At 37.4% G+C, this 22,356-nt stretch overlaps 1 protein-coding gene across 5 annotated transcripts in view; it reads right to left on the reverse strand.

Moving 5' to 3' along the window:
- Positions 1 to 22,356, reverse strand: part of PRMT3 (protein arginine methyltransferase 3) — a 159,228-nt gene that overhangs the window by 67,549 nt on the left and 69,323 nt on the right. For 4 of the 5 annotated variants that reach the window (XM_070457291.1, XM_070457289.1, XM_070457290.1 and 1 more), the window contains exons 12-13: positions 18,502 to 18,689; positions 16,457 to 16,543 (exon numbers count right to left, since the gene is read on the reverse strand). In XM_070457291.1, the coding sequence (XP_070313392.1) occupies positions 16,457 to 16,543; positions 18,502 to 18,689 (275 nt within the window). Of the gene's footprint in view, positions 1 to 16,456; positions 16,544 to 18,501; positions 18,690 to 21,277; positions 22,000 to 22,356 lie in introns of those variants that run through there. The other variant, XM_070457293.1, reaches the window with a different exon arrangement.

Below are 22,356 nucleotides of genomic sequence, written 5' to 3' on the forward strand. Positions count from 1 at the left end.
AGGATGGACTGGTCTGAACTCCTTGCAGTACAAGTGTTGGAGCTTCAGCTTCAGCATCAGTCCTTCCAATGAATATTCAGGACTGATTTCCTTTAGGATGGATTGGTCTGAACTCCTTGCAGTACAAGGGACTCTCAAGAGTCTTCACCAACACCACAGTTCAAAAGCATCAACTCTCTGGTGCTCAGCTTTCTTTACAGTCCAACTCTCACATCCATATATATGCTCTAGTCTCCTTATTGTTCTTTATATTCCATCCATGATCATTTCAATGTGCCCTCCAGGTCACATCATTCTCTTTAACAAAAACCTCCATTATTTCCCACTGATTTAAGGAAAAGCATAAACAGCACAGGTGCTAAATGACCTATATAGCTTACCACCTTTCTTCAACAGTAGTCTATGTGTTCCAGCCACACTGGGCTTCTCTGAGCTCCTTTCACTCACCAAGTTTTTGACCAAAGGGGGCCCTTTTGTGGTTTGTTCTTTATAAACTTTTTAACCGAAATATTATATACATGCAAAACTAGGGATGTTTCTTTAAGCCCAATGTGAGAATCATTTATTTAAAAAAATATTTTACTGAAGAATACAAGAATAAAATACATAACACACATCTAAAAGTAAGGAAATCATTGATAGAGTCTTTACAAAGTAAAGACACTCAAACGTTACCTAGATCAAGATGCAGGGCCTCTATTATTCCCCTTCCAATGATTAAGCTATTTCAAATCCTAAAAGATGCTGCTGTTCAAATGCTATACTCAATATGCCAGCAAATCTGGAGAACTCAGAACTGGCCACAGGACTAGAAAAGGTCAGTTTTCAATCCAAGCCCAAAGTAAGGCAATGTCAAAGAATGTTCAAACTACCACACAATTGCACTCATCTCAAACGCTAGCGAAGTAATGCTCAAAATCCTCCAAGCCAGGCTTCAACAGTACATGAACCAAAAACCTCCAGATGTTCAAGCTGGATTTAGAAAAGGCAAAGGCACTAAAGATCAAATTGCAAACATCTGGATCAGAGAAAAAAATAAGAGAATTCCAGAAAAACATCTATTTCTGCTTTATTGACTATGCCAAAGCCTTTGACTGTGTGGACCACAACAAAGTGGAAAATTCTTGAAGAGATGGGAATACCAGACCACCAGACCTGCCTCTTGAGAAATTTGTATACAGGTCAAGAAGCAACAGTTAGAACTAGACATGGAACAATGGACTGGTTCCAAATTGGGAAAGGAGTACGTCAAGGCTGTATACTGTCACCCTGCTTATTTAACTTATATGCAGAGTACATCATGCAAAATGCCAGGCTGGATAAAGCACAAGCTGGAATCAAGATTGCCAGGAAACATATAAATAACCTCAGATATGCAGATGACACCACCCTTACGGCAGGAAGTGAAGAGGAACTAAAGAGCCCTTTGATGAAGGTGAAAGAAGAGAGTGAAAAAGCTGCCTTAAAACTCAACATTCAAAAAACAAGTATCATGGCATCCAGTCCCACCACTTCATGGCAAATAGATGGGGAAGGAATGGAAACAGTGACAGACTTTACTTTCTTGGACTCCAAAATCACTGCAGACAGTGACTGTAGCCATGAAATTAAAAGACACTCGTTCCTTGAAAGAAAACCTATGACAAACACATAAAGCCTATTAAAAGGAGAGATATTACTTTGCCAACAAAGGTCTGTCTAGTCAAAGCTATGGTTTTTCCAGTAGTCACGTATGGATGTGAGAGTTGGACCATAAAGAATGCTGAGCACTGAAGAATTGATGCTTTTGAATTGCGGCATTGCAGAAAACTCTTGGGAGTCCCTTGGACTGCAAGGAGGTCAAACGAGTCAATCCTACAGGAAATCAATCGTGAATATTCACTGGAAGGACTGATGATGAAGCTGAAACTCCAAAACTTTGGTCACCTGATGCAAAGAACGGACTCATTGGAAAAGACCCTCCTGCTGGGAAAGATTGACAGCAGGAGGAAAGGGGACGACAGAGGATGAGATGGTTGCATGGCATCACCGACTCAACAGACATGAGTTTGAGCAAGCTACAGGAGTTGGTGATGGACAGGGAAGCCTGGTGTGGTGCAGTCCATGGGGTCACAAAGAGTCGGACACGACTGAGCGACTGAACTGAACTGAATCATTAAGTCTTCCCACAAAATGTAACCGTTATTCTGATATTTGTCACCATACTTAGTTTTTTATGAAAATTTAAAGACAAAAGTTTTTCTGTATTTGGCTTTCTCCCCCACTTTTTCATCAATATTCATGAAATTCATCCACGTCTTAGTGTACGATCAAGATCACATTTTTCTCCCCACTGATGTATATCACCTCATAAATATACTGCACCATTTATCCATTCTACTACTGATGAATGTCTGGCTTACTCCTAGTCTAGGTATCCAGAACGTGTGGCTTACTCCTAGTCTAGGTATCCAGAAACAATGCTGCAATAGACATTCTTGTACAGGTCTTTTTGGTGAACATAGGAACACATCTCTAAGTGTGAAAATGTGAAGCACAGTGTAAGCATGTGTTTAGCCTTGGTAACTATAGCAGATAGGTGAGTTTTACAGAAACAATGTAGGATAGCACCTTTGCCCCATCACTCTTATGTGTTTCTTAGAATACTGTTGGTAGTATGATTCTTTAAAAAGACTGGACTATGAAAAAACTTCAAACATATACACAATTACAGAACCTGAGCACCTATCACCTATATACAACAGTGACCAATATTTGGCACATTTGTTTCATATATTCTCCCTCTGCTTCTCCCTTTTTTGCTCAACTATCTTGAAGCAAATGCTTGACACGTCATTTCTCCCCTACCTACTTGTGTACATATCTAAAAAATATGAACATTTCCTTATATAACTACAATACCTTTATCACACGTAACTAAATTCTCAATAATTACTTGGAATTATCTACTATCCACAAAGTGAACTTTAGTATCTATCTCCTCCAATAATGCCCCATGAAGAGAAGAGCTGCTTGTTCTGGCTTATTACTATATTCCCAATGCCGTGTAGCTCTTAACACATCCTACTATTCAAAAACCAGTTCATGGAAATAAAGAGATTAAGTATTCTCAACAAACATCTTAGCCTAGCTCCAAAGGTTCAGAGAGAGAGCAGGAAGTTCAGAACCAGGCTCTAGATTGTATGGTCGGTCATTACAGTAGAAACCTAAAAGTGACTGCAGAGGTGGAATCTCACAATTAGAAATGCTCTCCCTCTAAGACATAAAACTTTCTTAATGAAGCCTGTTAAAATATATAGCAGATGTCCCATTACAATCTATGACGCAAGTTCAAGACAAATCTTACTATTTTGAAGCAGTGCAGATGTGTTTTAATAATTAGTTTCTTTAACTGATTAGCTCTGCTGGGTCAAAATTAGGTCAATTTACACCCAAAAGTACTAAGAACTGATTCAATACCAAGGAATGAGTTTAAAATCAGTAGGCTTCAACTGTCAAGGATTTTTCAAAAGCTTTAAAAGAAGACTTAAAGAATACAGTTGCAAAGAAATGGGCTCATTTTGATGTTTCTTCTTAAGCCATTAGAAAAATTTAAAGCTTAATTAAAACATAAAATGAAAACAAGGAGTACCATGAGAACTCCTTAAGAACCATGGAAGTTTGAATGGCAAACATTTTAAAGTTTCTTTTAAAAACATCTGTATTAGCCTTAAAAAACTGTAACTCAAGACCTGTTCTAAGTATCAGTGCCTCTTAAATATGTTTCTACTGTTTATCATACTTTCTACTTATATATCATACTTCTTTAAGATAGGGAAAAAAAAAGAATTGAGAGGTAACACATAATTCAGTTTCAGTTAACTTTTATTTTCATAAAATTCTACTTTCCTAACTTCAAATCCGAAATACCCTAACTTAAAAAAAAAAAAAAATTTCATTTACTCTTCCTAACTTAAAACAAAGCTTTCAGGGACTTCTCTCTCCAGTGTGCAAAAGACCCTCTTCTCATTCTGATATAGTTACTACAACAAAACACTGGGTAAATGAAACAACTGTATTTCTCAACCATCAAAGAGCTTTGGATACAAATAAGTAAGAGGGATCAGCACTTCCTAGTCGAGCAAATAGTTGCTTTCACCTAGGGCATCTACCCAATGCAGGGGCAAAGCAGCAAAAATGTCATGGCACAGGAACCTTGCTGGGACAAGGAAAAACCAAGCAATTTTTAATGGCCAAGTCTGGGGTAGTATGGTGCATTGGTTTCTGGAAAATTCTCAAAGGCTTGGCTAGTCCTCTTTGCAAGCTAAGAAAGCTGATGAAGCTGGTGCTTATACTAGAAAGTAGGAAGAGAGAGGTTTTCTTGTGGTGTTTAGATGTGATGTGGTGTTCAAAGCCAAAATCATGTGCAACCATTCATCGGCACCATTAGCATGGTCTTTCTATTCAGCTCTCTTATTATTCCACGAACTCTTGTCCAGGAAGATGAGGCAGTTTGTTTCAGGTACTTCAAGAAAATCCATGTATATGAACAATAACCCTGTTTCCAACTAACCCTGAGAGTAAAATACCCTCTTCTCAAACAGAAGGCTCAATTACACTGTTAACTCTTCAAAACTCAAGCTGAAACCCAACCATTACTATGTCTATGGTCAACCAAAAAAAAAAAAAAAAAGCACAATGTGAGAGCTGTGAGTTATCTTATTTGGGGCAAAATGAGGACTAAAGCCCAAGGAGACAGCATCTTAAGACAGGTCTGAGGAACTGCTCTGAGGAGATGGGGTGGGGTGGGGTGGGGGGCTTAGTACACATGTCACTTTGGTGAAGGGGGATAAGTGCAGTCAAGGACACATCTGGGCAGAGGGTTGCTGCTAATCACGAAAAAGTTGTTGCTAGCCATGAGGAACAGATGTCTCCTTCAATGATTTTTACTGCTTTTCTAGATAAGAGTGATACAAGAAACTGGTCTCATAAAATCTTACCAATCTATCTGTAGGCCCCTGTTTTTCCCAGAGCACGGAGGGTGTCATTCCACTCTGAACTCTCTTATAAAAAGAGTGTGGAAGGTCAGTGACTGCAGTGGCTAGTGACCTCACAGAGGCAGAAGGCAACTGACAATTTTTGACTAGCATTATCAACTCTCACTGAGGTCAGGAACCATGCCAAACCCAGATCAGAACCTTTCCTCTCCCCTCTAATCCCTTGCTCTGAAATGACAGACCCTTCAAAAGTCAGATCTCCTAAACCTTAAAAATATCCTGATTTTGTTTTCCTCCCTAAAGTCAGCTTTGTTTTGATGATCTTTCCATGAAGTTGGAAAGAGGGAAAGGTCTAATTTTATGCTCAAGACCAAGTAAATTAACTGCAGCGGAATCTAGACCCAATCAAGCTCAACTTCAGAGTAGATAAAAGGGATCAGGTCCTTAAGAGTAGCTACCAGACAGAGTAAGTGGAAGTCCTTCTAGGTGAAACTATTAGGTAAGTCTGTACTATCTTTTAATTTGTGTTGGTCAAAAAGTTAGTTCAGATTTTTCTATGTGATCGTATGAAAAATAAGAAACAAACATTTGGGCCAACCCAACCCAATGACTAGCATAAAATACAAAGTTATGAAAAATGAGAATAGGAAAATCTGACCCACAGTCAAAAGAAAAAAGCAACAGAAGTAGAATCACAGGCACCTCATAGAATCAGTAAATAGATCTTAAAAGAATTTTTATACATATGTTAAGCAATTAAGATAAAAAGATTAACCAAAGTGGTTAGAAAGATGAAATATAACTCAAAAAATCAAAATAAGAATGCTAGAACTAAAAAACATGGTATTTAAAATGAAAATATTGGTGACCTTAGCAACAGAAAGAATACAGATTAAGAAAAGACTAGTGCATTAAAAACTAGGTGAACAAAAATTATCCCAAAGTCAAGTTATTACATGGATACCATACCTCAGCTTTTCTGTCAGTCTTTTCATCCTTGGAAACAGGATAGACTTCCTTGTTTAAAATACAAATCTTTTTTTTGTTTTTTGAGGGGGCAATGATTTTTATCTCTGTCATGAAATCTTGGCTATAAAATCTGATTACCAACTATAATTTTTCCGTCAGAAAAAGACCTCACTTCTGTGCTCCCGAACTCAGCCCACGCTATTCATACCTCTATTTTCCTGTCTTCATTATTGATACTAAAATGTAGTCGGTCAGTACGTGCCTCCTCTCACACAAGTGCCTTTTCAGGACACACGAGAGGTTTTTTGTTGTGGTTATCTGTGACAAAACATTTCGAACAAGTATTTGGCACACCGTCAGCATTAAATATTTAAGAAACTAAAATATCTGTTGACACAAAATTTTACATTGTTATAAAGATTTTAAAAGTTACATTAAAAACCAAATAGCTCTCAAATAAAATCCAAAATAAAGACTTTACTGTAAGAGATCATTAAATCCAAAATAAAGGTTATTAAATCCAAATATTTAAAAAGCCTGATTTTTTAAAATTTAATCCAGTTTTATATTTAACAACTGCATGCAAAAAAAATGGCTAGAAAAATATTCTTCTTTAAATGAGCTTTAAAATCATATTAAGGAAAGTTTATACAAACTGAACATTATTCAAGTGCATGCTAATATAGAAGCAGAATAAAAGAAAACATAATGCTAAAATTAAGATATAAAAATGATTGCTTTAAGAGATGACGTACTAAATAAAAAATCTTTACATGACAAAGACATTATGTATGTGAGCACACAATCTGATAAAACCAGCTTAAATATTGTCATTTTTAAGGTATAAACAACTCATTTTTATATGAAAGGAACTATGAGAAGTCATTTAATGTATACCCAGGATTATGAAAAAGGATGCTTGTCTGTATCTTTATGGAGCTTTTTCAGACAGATATCAATATAAATGCTGCTAGAATACAGAGTAAGAGAACATTACACAATTATATAAATGGCATTAAAAAATAAACCTTAACTCACAAGACAAAACACACTGGTTCTAAATTATACAGCCTTAAATCATTTGCTTCTGAACACCTATGAACGTTCTATGAAAATAATGGACTTTATTGTTCACTTACTGCAAGGTTAGACAGGCTGATATGATAGCTAGGAAGTCAGGTGCTAACTAAAGCTGCATACCTCATCATAAAAACAAAAGTGATTTGACCTTTACTGTGGATAACACCTTATGATACAGTAAAAAATGCTCAGAAAACTGCTGTGTATGTATCAACAGCATTCACTGGAAAATCATCCTTCAATCATTACAGACAATCAAGACCTAAATCAAATCATTCAAGATTATACAGTGGAAGTGACAAATATATTCAAGGGATTAGATCTGATAGACAGAGTGCCTGAAGAACTACTGACGGAGGTTCTTGACGTTGTACAGGAGGCAGGGATCAAGACCATCCCCAAGGAAGAGAAACGCAAAAAGGCAAAATGGTTGTCTGAGGAGGCCTTACAAATAGCTGAGAAAAGAAGAGAAGCGAAAGTCAAAGGAGAAAAGGAAAGATATATCCATCTGAATGCAGAGTTCCAAAGAATAGCAATGAGAGATGAGAAAGCCTCCCTCAGCAATCAACGCAAAGAAACAGAAGAAAACAACAGAATGGGAAAGTCTAGAGATGAAGAAAATCAGAGATTCCAAGGGAACATTTCATGCAGAGATGGGCAAGATAAAGGACAGAAATGGTAGGGACCTAACAGAAGGAGAAGATGTTAAGAAGAGGTGGCAAGAATATACAGAACTATACAAAAAAGATCTTCATAACCCAGATAATCACAATGGTGTGATCACCAACATAGAGGCAGACATCCTGGAATGTGAAGTCAAGTGGCCTTAGGAAGCATCACTACGAACAAAGCTAGTGGAGGTGATGGAATTCCAGTTCAGCTATTTCAAATCCTAAAAGATGATGTTGTGAAAGTGCTGCACTCAATATGCCAGCAAATTTGGAAAAGTCAGTGGTGGCCACAGGACTGGAAAAGGTCAGTTTTCAGTGCAGTTCCAAAGAAAGGCAATGCCAAAGAATGTTCAAACTACCACACAATTGCACTCATCTCCCACACTAGCATGCTGCTGCTGCTAGGTCGCTTCAGTCATGTCCGACTCTGCGCGACCCCACAGACAGCAGTCCACCAGGCTCTGCCATCCCTGGGATTCTCCAGGCAAGAACACTGGAGTGGGTTGCCATTTCCTTCTCCAATGTGTGAAAGTGAAGTCACTCAGTCTTGTCCGACTCTTTTGCGACCCCATGGACTGCAGCCTACCAGGCTCCACTGCCCATGGGATTTTCCAGGCAAGAGTACTCAAGTGGGTTGCCACTGCCTTCTCTGCCACACTAGCATAGTTATGCTCAAAGTCCTTCAAACAAGGCTTCAACAGTACTTGAACCGTGAACTTCCAGACGTTCAAGTTGGTTTTAGAAAAGTCAGAGGAACCAGAGATCAAATTGCCAACATCCACTAGATCATCAAAAAAGCAAGAGAGTTCCAGAAAAACATCTACTTCTGCTTTAATGACTATGCCAAAGCCTTTGACTGCGTGGATCACAACAAACTGGAAAATTCTTGAAGAGATGGGAATACCAGACCACCTGACCTGCCTCCTGAGAAATCTGTATGCAGGTCAAGAAGCAACAGTTAGAACTGGACATAGAACAACAGACTGGATCCAAATAGGGAAAGGAGTATGTCAAGGCTGTCTATTGTCACCTTGCTTATTTAACTTATATGCAGAGTACATCTTGAGAAATGCTGGGCTGGAGGAAGCACAGGCTGGAATCAAGATTGCTGGGAGAAATATCAATAACTTCAGATATGCAGATGACACCACCCTTATGGCAGAAAGCAAAGAAGAACTAAAAAGCCTCTTGATGAAAGTGAAAGACGAGAGTGAAAACGTTGGCTTAAAACTCAACATTCAGAAAACTAAGATCATGGCATCTAGTCCCATCACTTCATGGCAAATAGATGGGGAAACAGTGGAAAGAGTGACAGACTTTATATTTGGGAGCTACAAAAGCACTGCAGATAGTGACTGCAGCCATGAAATTAAAAGACACTTGCTCCTTGAAAGGAAAGTTATGACCAACCTAGACAGCACATTAAAAAGCAGAGACATTACTTTGCCAACAGAGTTCTGTCTAGTCAAAGCTACGGTGTTTCCAATAGTCATGTATGGATGTGAGAGTTGGACTATAAAGAAAGCTGAGCACCGAAGAATTGATGCTTCTGAAGTGTGGTGTTGGAGAAGACTCTTGAGAGTCCCTTGGACTGCAACAAGATCCAACCAGTCCATCCTAAACGAAATCAGTCCTGAATATTCATTGGAAGGACTGATGCTGAAGCTAAAACTCCAATACTTTGGCCACCTGATGCAAAGAACAGACTCCTTGGAAAAGACCCTGATGCTGGGAAAGATTGAAGGCAGGAGGAGACGGGGACAACAGAGGATGAGATGGTTGGATGACATCACTGACTCAATGGACCTGAGATTGAGTAAAGTCCGGGAGTTGGAAATGGACAGGGAGGCCTGGCGTGCTGCAGTCCACGGGGTCGCAAAGAGTCGGACATGACTGAGCGACTGAACTGAAGACTCAAAACATTTACATACAAGTACTGCACTATGCTATAGTCCCCAAAACATAAAGTTTGGTAATGCAAAATGTTAAATCAGGAATGCTACCAAATTTCTTCTGTGGTGTGGATATGCGTCTGTGTGTATGTTGGTGGAGGAGACTGCAAAGAAAAGATATTTTTCCATTCAAGGCTCTAACAAACTTGAGAAAGCCATTAAAAGCACTATCAGTTTACAGCACACATGCAATCGAAATTAAATGCAAAGAGGGTGTTCTAAGCATCTTGCTAGTTTGAAAAATGCAATTTCCTCCAATATATTAATTAGGCCACAAATTGAGAATCTCATTAATAAAAAAAGTTATGCATATATTTAAAATGGGCTTAACTACTCAGAGAAATTCTCTATCTTATTCTTAGCTATGCATTCAGATTTCAAGCACAAGAAAGAAAGAATTTAATTTATTTGAAGGCTTGTACTCAGCAATACAAAACTGGGTACCTTTTTTTTCACTCTAAGAAAGCCACACTTTTCCCCCGCCAGAGTAACTTTCTCCATCTCTTTACCAGGCATTGCTTTTTATTTCCCATATTTTCATTAATTCTTCTGATTATGTAACAGAATAACTCAATTCCAATTAGGCTCTCATCCTCTTAATACCTTTGTTAATGGATTCCCAAGTAACCAGGCAAATAAGCTAAAAAGTAGCCTTGGAGACTAGGCTTGCATAGTAGCTCCAGACAGTTGTTAAGCAAAGAGGGTAAGGAGTTGGCACTCTGTCAAAGAGCAAATGCTAAATGCCAGGCTGGATGAAGCACAAGCTGGAATCAAGATTGCCAGAGAAATATCAATAACCTCAGATATGCAGATGATACCACCCTTATGGCAGAAAGCAAAGAGGGACAACAGAGCCTCTTGATGAAGGTGAAAAGGAGAGTGAAAAAGCTGGCTTAAAACAACATTCAAAAAACTAAGATTATGGCATCTGGTCCCATCTGCTCATGGCAAGTAGATGGGGAAACAATGGGAACAGTGACAGACTTTATTTTCTTGGGCTCTAAAATTACTGCAGACTGTAACTGCAGCCATGAAATTAAAAGACACTTACTCCCTGGAAGAAAAGCTATGACAAACCTAGACAGTGTATTAAAAAGTAGAGACATCACTTTGATGACAAGGGTCCATATAGTCAAAGTTATGGTTTATGCACTAGTCTCACACGGATATGAGAGTTGGACCATAAAGAAGGCTAAGCACCGAAGAATTGATGCTTTCAAGGTATGCTGTTGGAGAAGACTCTTGAGAGTCCCTTGGATTGCAAGGAGATCCAACCAGCCCATCCTAAAGGAAATCAGTCCTGAATATTCATTGGAAGGACTGATGTTGAAGCTGAAGCCCCAATACTCTGGCCACCTGATGTGAAGAGCTGACTCACTGGAAAAGACCCTGATGCTGGGAAAGATTGAAGGCAGGAGGAGAAGGGGATGACAGAGGACGAGAAGGCTGGATGGCATCACTGATGCAATGGACATGAGTTTGAATAAGCTCTGGGAGATGGTGAAGGACAGGGAAGCCTGGTGTGCTGCAGTCCACGCGGTGGCAAAAGACAGATACGACTGAATGACTGAAAAACAACAACAAAAGAGCAAAAGACACCTGGAGTAGATATGGGTGGATGGTTGAGATTCACAATGAAAATGCAATATAAGCATTAGGCCACAAAACCTCACTGAAGTCAGGTTCATGTTAGAGTAACATGCTTGGAAGGAAAGGAACGTTTTAAGAAATGTACATGACTCATCAAACAACTATAAGCTTACTATGAAAGGGTAAAGAGAAGATTTTTCTAAGATATACTTTTTCTTTGCTGCAAAGAGGATGGGCTATGGGGCTTATTGTATCCTATGAGTCTGTCAGTCCCATCCCTGAGGAAGGGCACACTGTGATCATACATTCTTTTTCCCTCTCCCTCTCAACATCTGCTAGACTACTGGCTGGGAATAAGATTTTTCAAACCTGTTTCAAATAGAGAACATGCAACCTCCTGTCTTTCACACCTGGAAGAACTCATTCATAACGTTTCTCAATATTCCTTTAATAGTTTGTATGACCCCACTATGAAAGTTTCTTTGGGTTAGGAAAGAGTAAGTGTATTTCTCAAAATATTACAGTGATTTATCCTTTTCTTCACCCACAACATGGGAATATTAGTATCCATGTCAACTAGTCATTATGCAAATTAAATGAAATAATGCTTTTAAAGTGATTAGCACATTGCCTGATATACAAATGTTCAATGCCTGCTAGATACTATCACCATCAAAGATAATTTATATTGACAATTTGACCACACAGGAACAGAGGAGTTACCATAAATGTTGAGTACTAAAATTTTTATCTTCAATACCTGGCACGCAGCCAATATATATGATTTGAGACTATACATTCCTCTCAAGGTGAGTTACAGAACTATGCTACTTAGCAGTGTGATCACACACACACACGCGTCCCTTCCAATCTCCTGCCACCTTTCTCTCAAATTCCGGGCCAGTCTCAATCCAGACTTTTACATTAAAATCATTCAGGCAAGCTGGGAATAAAAATGTAATTCTAAATCGTTCTTCACAGATAAGGAACTCCAAATGTACAAGGACAAATGCAGCAGCACTATTTGATACATTATTTTTCAACATAAACATTTTCATTACAATCTTTGGATTAAACAGACTTTACCAGTTTTTTCCCTTTTTTCATTCTATTTTACTCTTTTAAATATACAAAATAAAACTAAGATCAAAGGATAAATATAATTTCTTTTAACATAAAGCTTCTTTCTTGTACTCTATCCCAAATAACAATAGAAATAATCCTATATAAGTATCTCCTTTTCAAAAGTTTACTTTACACCATGTCCCTTTTACAAAAGACCTACGTTATTATGTTTTCCCTAACAGAAACAAATTTGAAGAGGATTTTTGCTTTTACAAAGAAAGGTGAAAAGCAAAAGTAGCATTCATTGTTTGTTTTGGAGAGAGTGCCCCACTCCTTCCCCAGGATTCACACTAGGTATCTCAGCATCAGGCACCAGAGCTTTGAACTGCATCTACACCTTATCTCAATTTAGCTTATGCATTTTTAGCAAGATGTGTCCTAAGGTAACTTACTTTGCTTTACACCATTTCCGCTTACAAAAAGTTTCGCAGGAACACTCTACTTTCAGATAGCAAGGGAACCCAGCTTCTGTGTTATGATACTTTCTCCAGACTAACACTTCTGTGGCTAAAACTATTTTCCAAGACTTCCTGTAACTAGGGTACGACATAATCTGCATTCAGCTATGCAGAGGTGTTGAATGAAGAATTGTGAGGAGGAACTGGTCAGCATGAGTTGGGTGGGGGGTGGAGGACAGGAACAAATGGTAGTGAGGTAGTCATCCATCTGGGGCTGTCAGTGTGGCTACCTGAGTGGGCCAGGATTATTGGGGCTTAGAGGGTCTGCAGTGGGGAAGACAGCTTTTGTAGCAGGCCAGTTCTAAGGTGGCGTGGTTCTATAAATTGTTTCTGCAAGTTCAAAATGTAGCCTGTCCTTTAGCTCTGCCATTGTGTCTGGAAATCCTCTTATTTTCTTTAGTAAATTCTTTCTGCTTAAACAAGCTTACCTGGATTCTGTTGTCTGAAACTAAGAACCTCGACCAATACCCAGAAAATAAAAAACATTTTAATGAAACTCAATAAACTCATTTATATAAAGTTCAAAAATATGCACAACTAAAAACAAACACAGTTTTGAGACCTTCACCAGTTTCATATTTGCTCTACTTTGATTTGTACAGAGGTCACTGCAAGTAGATTTGAAATAATATTATTTAATAGTAGTGGTAATACAACAAGTAACTTCTAAGAATTACTTTATAGATCAATGGCCATTAATCAAGAGGTCTCTTTTAGACAGTCTCTTCAGCAAGCAGTGTAGGCAAAGTTGGACAGTGACATGTCAATCAATGAAATTAGAACATATCCTCACACCATACTCAAAAATAAACTCAAAACGGCTTAAAGATTTAAACATAAGACATAACCCCATAAATCTAGAAGGGAATGTAGGCAAAATATTCTCTCACATAAATTGTACCACTGTTTTCTGAGGGCAGTCTCCCAAGTCAACAGAAGTAAAAGCAAAAATAAACAAATGGGACCTAATCAAACATAAGCTTTTGCATAGCAAAGGAAACCATAAGCAAAAGAAAAAGCAACCTACAGACTGGGAGAAAATATTTGCAAAGATGACAACCACCACCACCACCACCACCACCACCACCACCACCACCACCACCACCACCAAGGGACTAATATCCAAACTACACAAACAGCTCATGCAACTCAGTAACAAAAAACCCAACTCAATCAAATGGGCAGAAGACCTAAATAAACGACCTAAATTTCTCCAAATAAGACATACAGATGGCCAATAGGCACATGAGAAGATGCTCAATATCACTAATTATTAGAGGAATGTAAATCAAATCTCAGTCGGTGAAGAGTCTGCCTGCAATGCGGGTGCCCTGGGTTTGATCCCTGGGTTGGGAAGATCCCCTGGAGAAGGAAATGGCAACCAAACCCCAGAATTCTTCCCTGGAAAATTCCATGGACAGAGGAGCCTGGTGGGCTACAGTCCATGGGGTCACAAAAAGTCGGACACGACTGAATGACTAACTTTTACTTTTCAAATCAAAACTCCAGCAAGGTCACCTCACACCAGTCAGAATGATCACCATTAAAAATCTACAAATAACAAATGCTGGAGAGGGTGTGGAGAAAAGGGAATCCTCCTATACTGTTGGTGGGAAAGTACAATGGTATAGCTACTATGGAAAGCCGTATGGAGGTTGCTAAAAAAACTAAAAATAGAGCTACCATATGATTCAGCAATCCCACTCCCAGGCACATATCTATAAAAAATTATAACTCAAAAAGATACACGTACCCCTATGTTCATAATAGCACTATTCACAATAACCAAAACATGAAAGCAACCTAAATGTCAACAGATGAACTGATAAAAAAGATGAGGTACAGATATACACAATGGAATAATACTCCTTGACCATAGAAAAAGAATGAGATAATGCCATTTGCAGCAACAAGGATGGACCTAGGGATTATCATACTAACTGAAAGAAGTCAGAGGACAAATATCATATGACATCAATTATATGTGGAATCTAAAATATGACACAAATGAAATTACCTACAAAACAGAAACAGACCCGTGGATACAGAGAACAGACTTGTGGTTTGTTGCAGTGGGGAGGGATGGAGTGGGTGGTTGGGATTAGCAGATGTGAAGTATTATATACAGAAAGGGTAAACAACAAGGTCCTACCATATGCCACAGGGGAGTATATTCAACATCGTATAATAAACCATAATGAAAAAGAATGTATACATATGTATACCTCACTGTACAGCAGAAATTAACACATTTGTAGATCAACTACACTTCAACAATTTTTTTAAAAACGAGGTCATTTTTAACACTCAAGGATTATGAATATAAAAACACAGAGTAAGTCTAGGAGTTAAAGGCTGTGGTCTGTAATTTCAACTGACCAAATAACTTCAGTCACTATTAATAAAAAGCAGGAAGACTGGGATAGATAAATGGGAAAAATGAAATTCTGCTTTTCACCAATTAAATATATGACTATAATGGGTGCTTAACAATCATAAGTCTGGGATTTAGATATTTAACTTTTTTAAACTATAAAACCAACTTCGATTAAAAAAAGACGTTCTCATGACATCAAAGAATAGTTAAAACATTTTTGGTTATAAAATAATTATTGGCTCAAAATGAAATGAAAAAACTCTTAAAGAAATCATAATCTTTTATACGTTGATCTGAGCAAAGTATTTAAAAGAATCAGGTTAAAGAGTCAAAGTTTACATGACCATAAACTGTTTCACAGTTTCTGATGATACAGTTTTCAATAAAAATTTTCATTTTGAAGATGTAATTAGTATTTTTAAACCATAAAATTAAATTTTAAAATGATAAAATATACCTATGTAAATTTATACGTTGGTAAGGAAAGGTCCACATTTTGTTAACATTCTAAGTCTCCGGGTCAAGGTATATTTATACTGTAAACTTAGCATTAATACACATTTAGAAATTATTTAAGAAAAATTAATATATTTTAGTAATAACATTTCTGGCTACATTGTAGGTGTTTTCACATATTATATCTCACTAATCTATATAACTAGTCTTCAACACAGAAAGAACAACCATTTTTCTTAAAGCAGTTAATTAGTCTGCAGTACTTATTACCTAGGTAAGCTGAACAAAGTAACAAACTATGGAGTGGCAGAACCAAATGTGAATCTAGATTTGTCTAACTTTTCTAAAACACCTACTTATTTCTATTAGAGCAGGCTGAATCTTTCAAGACAGGTACACCATCAGTTTCTTCATTATTTTTCTCACAGGAATATAAATTATTATACAAAATAATCATTTTATATCCATCTGAAATGAGTGTTAAGAGTCAGTGAGAGGAGCAGGACATTTCACTTCTGTCTATAAAGATAAAGTTGAGTGCTCTCCATTAATTTTATGATAAGTAACAGTGAGGAGTTTGTAAAGAAATATCACTATGTAAACATGGTTTCCTAATACTTTCTCTTCTCAACTTTCTGACGTCTACTGACTTATTAAAACGGATCTATTCAACAGACAGATTCGATAGACTGTCAAAGGCAATAGTCTTCTTCATTTATCACAAGCCTGGTAATTAATTCATTAGCCTGCCAATCAACCACACTACTAGAGAGATTTGTGAAAGTAGAATGAAACAGCTTACCGTGCACAATGATGTCTCTGTGATTTTTAGGGTAAAATCTGAAGAAAATTCCAAATCTGAGACAGATGTTGTATGACAATCTATATGCTATCCATTAAAAAAAGAGTAGAGGGAAGGATTTAGTAAAAATAGTAAAAACAAAATCAGAAACACATAAATATTTATTTTCTATGCAAAAAAATTACTGTAAACCAATGCTTCGCAAACTTTAATCACCCACACCCCACTGTGGGGATTATTTCTAAACTTAAGGGCTATTAGCACTAATATTTAATTACATCTTCTTTAAATCAAATTAGTATTTTTTACTTAGACTTGTTATATGAATAATACATATCGAATTATGGCTCTGTTGTGCTCAAGTGTTTTCTAAGATAGATTAAAATACTCTCAAATAAATACTCTCCTGTGTTCCAACTAAAAGCATTTTGTAAACCACCAGTGGTATACATTCACAATAAATTATGTGTGGTAAGTCAATCTTTTTTGTAGGAAATGGCAACTTGAAAACATATGCTATTTAAAAGAACAAGGTGTTTTAGAATTCATTTTTGTAAGTGCATTTGAAGTTTGTTAAATATTAGGAACAACCATACCAATTCCAACCAATGAACAAAATCAACTATGAAGATTCACTTCAGGGGAAAAAAATGGCCAAATATCCTTATTTTCCTGTTCTGTCCTAGTTCAAAGCCTTCTCCATTTCACTATGGAGAGTAGATGGACTCGGGTACAGCAGTGTGACTAAAGGATGCTGTGCTGTGAAGGCTGTCATCGGCATTTGGCTGACCATGAATAGGTTATAACACAGTGAACACAATTCACATGACTACTTGAGGCATTACTCTATTTTAAACAGTGAGAAAATTTTAAAGAAGCCACATTGTGGTTGACTTTTATTCATAAAAGGACTGGGGAATACAGAACAGGCTACATTTACCTAAACAAACAAAAAGAGAAAAGGATATGTATACTTTTTAAACACCTTTGTTTATCAGTCCTAAATCTTCTATTTCAACTATTTTATTTACCCATAGCATTTTTTGGGAATTAAGCCAAGAAATAACTAGAGAGAGAAATTAGCACCACGACATGACCCTTCTCTTTCTGTTCCGTCTTAAGGTTGAGTTGGCTCTAACCATTCACCCTTTCCTGAGTGGAAGAATCCAAATAAATCCTTTACACTCAGTGTACCAGGGCACTGAACAGTCCTATAGTCATTAACCATGCTGTATTTTTTTTCTTAAAAGCTGAATGCAATTTTAATCAGCTTGTTCTTGTTGAGAAACTTCACATATTAATTTAAGACTTTATCCACTTAAGAAAATTAATGAACTTTTACTGAATATCTATTGAATACTTTGTGCCAAGAATAATTATTGATACTATGAAAGTAAAAGTGTGACTAAAAAGAGACAGTGTTCTGAATTTAACACTAAACAAGCTATATTTATTTCATTATACAATCAAAATAGATAAATTAAGGAGTCTTTCACAAAAACCAACAGTACTATCACTAATTGCAAAATTACTCAACCCATGCAAATTTGACATAGCAAAACTGTCAATAAAATGAGAGATTAACACAGTGAAGAATATAAAATTAAAATAGCAGGGTTTTAGTCTCATGGACAAAGTCACTGTAATTACTTAATCTGAAAAGGCTGGAAGAAATCCAAATGAGAAGTTAAACTGTGTGAAACGTACAAGAATGAATAACCTGGCTATAAATAAGAAGCTTAGAATTAAGGGCAGGAGGTGGTGGTGAAGCAGAAATGACAATACAACAGGACTTTCTCCCTTCACTAAGTCAATGATTCAAGCCTTCAGTGTAAGAAACTTCACTACATAAAGAGAAGTGATTCCAAACGGATGGCACAGTCAACTGGTAAATATTATGACATCAAGCTGCTTTAATTAAAATGAAGAATGATTAGTTTTGAAGACCCATACATAAAATCAATTCATCAATTTGACATACTAACCTCATAAATGAAAAATAAGAAATACAGCCACACTGTTAAAGAAAATAGTGAAGTACCCACCTTAACACTACAGGCGTCTGAAATAAGTGTCTTTGGATCTAAAACATCCACCACAGCCTCCGGAATGACTGCTTTCTTCATGCAGGACATGTTGAAGCCATAGACGTCATCCCAAAAAGCAATCCTATCAGCATGCTTATTCATATCACTTACTGCCACAAGGCTGACAGTGCAACTATCAGGGTAGACTGTAACAGATAAAACACCCAACAATTTAGTATTATCTCCCTTTATAACAAAATACAATCATTAAGGCTACAGAAATACCAAATCCAAAGTAGAGATTACTAGGAATTGATTACTAGCAGTGGAGAGTAGTAAGATTAAAGTAAGGATTTCAATGATGAGCTCCTATTCAAATTATTTTAAAAGGATGACACAATCTTGAATTTATTAATATTAAACATGCTGACTGTAAAGAGGTACTAGATTTTTACCTTGTATGTTACTCTGAAACGTGTAAAGACAAGTCCTTTCTAAAGATGTTATGTGACGTGTAAAGAAAATTATGGGACAGAATTTTATAGTTGTGCAGGAGACCAGTTCATATTACCCCCTCTTATTTATTATAAAAGGTAAATATTTATGAGCACTAAATATGTGCCAGTAAGTTACTCTAATTTACGTGGATACATGTCCCTACTCAAACTTTCATTTATACAATTTTGACAAATAAACTGAAAATTATTTGTGATGCAATAAATACTAAGAAAGGGGAAGCATAAGGTACTAAGAGACCTACAGAAAAAAAAACAAACAACAATCCAGCTAACTCAGCTTTGTTTATGGCAGGGAAACAAGGATATTATCATGAAGAGAGCTGAAAAACAAGTAAGTCTGGAATGGCGGGTGGGGGGGGGGGGGAGTGGATATGTTCTAGGAAGGGTGGGCAGTGGGCATCTAGGGACATAGTACACTCCAACTTGAGAGGAATAAGTAAGGAATACTAAACTACAAAGGTTAAGTAGAAACCAAAAAAAAATAAAGCCAGTGCTGAGTAAACCACATTAATAAACTGGACTTTATTCTGAGAATAAGGATAAGCCAGTGAAAAATTTCATGAGGGAGCACTTGGTCAAATTTTGGTTTCAGAAAAGCCACATGGAGTGCAATGTGGAGAATAAATGGTAGGAAGCAAGACTTAAGAAAGAGGCACTTATAATAATTCAGCTGATCTGAAGTGGAGTGATGGCTGTGGGAATGGAAAGAAGGAGATAGTCAAGGTAAGTTTAGGAGACAGAACTTACAGATGGTAAGACAGGCTGGCTATGAAAGCGAGAATCAGGAAGAGTCAAGGATGACAGGCTTTTACTTAGTGACTGGGCAAATTATGGTACTAACCAGGGCAAGGGAATAACGTAAGGGCAGATTCAAGAGGAATATGAGAGTTTAATGCTTAGACAAATAGGTAAAAATATCCAATTAATTATCAGCTGATACATAGGCTTGGAATTCAATAGAGGTGATCTGGATTCAATAGCAAGAGAATAAGTGTTAAGAGAGGTAAGGGAATAGTGTGTTCAGAGACAGACTCTTTTTTATTTATTTAGTTTTGACTGTGCTGGGTCTGCATTGCTGTGCGGGCTTTTCTGTCGTTTCGGAGAACGGGGGCTACTCTCTAGCTGTGGTGCGTGGGCTTCTCACTGCGGGAGCCTCTTTTGTTGCGGAGCATGGACTCAGTAGCTCCACAGCATGTGCGATCTTCTCGGGTAAGGGAATGAACCTGTGTCCTTTGCATTGCCAGGTGGATTCTTTACCACTGAGCCACCAGGGAAGCTGAGAGAAACCCTCTTCTAGTAACAAGTAAAAGTCTTTATAACACAAACTTTTTAAAACAATATTGATGCTCGTTTTTTGGACTAATAATCAAATTAACTTTGTCCTTCAAATGTCAACATTTAGGGAATTTGTAAGTTAAAATATAAAATACACATTACTGTATCAACACACTGAAAGAAACTACATGTGTGCCAAAGAAACAAAAGAAATAATTTCACTATTATTAACTTAGCCTTCAGACATAAACATCAGAGAAATAACCCTCCTTCCTCCGAACTTTCTCTCCACAGCTGTAGGAATTTTATTATTCAATGACAGCAGTACTAAATTATCTTCTAAATAAAGCCCACGATAAGATCTGTTGACAACAAAGCAACTGCTTCTTCCAAACCTGACATCTGAGATACCCAGAAAAAAGACCTGGAGATATAATAATGATAAGAAGTTTCCCAAGTCTTGTCTAAAGCAGCAAGTGAGTCAGGTGTGACAACTGCACTGGGCTGGAGTCGACTGCCGGGTAACCTGAATTACTTCTCCTTTCCTCTTCCTCCACAAATGTGGTAAGCCTCTTGACTGTGTTTAAATTTCTGACTGATATAAATACTTCAAAGTACAAGATATGCTACTGCAAATGGTGATTCAGCAAGTTATCTGCTATAGGAAAGGTATGCATGTTTAGTTTCCTGAACCAGGTCCTTACGATGAGGAACACTGAAGAAGAAACAGAAGCAACTTTAGATATCTAGGTCAGGAAGATCCCCTGGAGAAGGAAATGGCATCCCACTCCAATATTCTTGCCTGGAGAATCCCAGGACTGAGGACTGGTAGGCTACAGTCCATGGCGTTGCATGAGCTGGACAAGACTTAGCAACTAAACCACCACCAAGTTTTTTATGTACACTTCAGACTTAATATGACGATCATAGAGGCTTTCCAACATCATGTCCTGTAATTTCACCCTTAAAGAGGAACATAATAGATCAGGGGTCAGCAAACATCTTATATAAAGTGACTGTATTACGTTTTGTAGGCTATATGGTCTTTACTGAAACTATTCATCTCTGGTGCTATGATGTAAAAGTCCCACAGATAATTATAAATACATGAGCATGGCTATTTTCTAATAAAACTTTATCTAAAAAAAGCAGGACACTAGGTATCAGTTCAGTTCAGTCCCTCAGTCGTGTCCAACTCTTTGAGACCCCATGAACTGCAGTCATGCAAGCCAGGCTTCCCTGTCCATCATCACCAACTCCTGGAGCTTGCTCAAACTCATGTCTATTGAGTTGGTGATGCCATGCAACCATCTTATCCTCTGTCGTCCTCTTCTCCTCCTGCCTTCAGTCCTTCCCAGCAGCTGGGTCTTTTCAAATGAGTCAGTTCTTCACACCAGGTGGCCAAAGTATTGGAGTTTCAGCTTCAGCATCAGTCCTTCCAATGAATATTCAGGACTGATTTCCTTTAGGATTGACTAGTTGGATCTCCTTGCAGTCCAAGGGACTCTCGAGGGTCTTCTCCAACACCGCAGTTCAAAAGCATCAATTCTTTGGCACTCAGCTTTCTTCATAGTCCAACTTTCACATCCATACATGACTACTGGAAAAACCACAGCTTTGACTAGATGGACCTTTGCTGGCAAAGTAATGTCTCTGCTTTTTAATATGCTGTCTAGGTTGGTCACAACTTTTCTTCCAAGGAGCAGGCATCTTGCGGATATTCCTAATACAGAAGAGGCAGTGTACATTCAAGCCACTTAACATGGTTCACAGAGTTCTTCTATTTTAGAATATTATTAAAAATCTTAGTGGACTTAAAATACTATCTAGCCTTTTGTAGAAATGTCTGAACTCAGGCACTGAATCAAGTAATATGATGTACTCATTAGTAATAGCATTAAGAAGTAAGGATAACTTTTCCACTGTTTTTAGAAGGAAAAACTCAGTTACTAAAACTAATTAAAAAGCAATTCTGATATTAGAGAAATGCAAATCAAAACTACAATGAGGTAATTTTCACCTCACACCAGTCAGAACGGTAATCATTAAAAATTCTACCAACAATAAATCCTGGAGAGGG

The sequence above is a fragment of the Odocoileus virginianus genome, chromosome 28 (assembly GCF_023699985.2).
Source record: "Odocoileus virginianus isolate 20LAN1187 ecotype Illinois chromosome 28, Ovbor_1.2, whole genome shotgun sequence".
In the NCBI taxonomy this organism is placed as follows: Eukaryota; Metazoa; Chordata; class Mammalia; order Artiodactyla; family Cervidae; genus Odocoileus; species Odocoileus virginianus.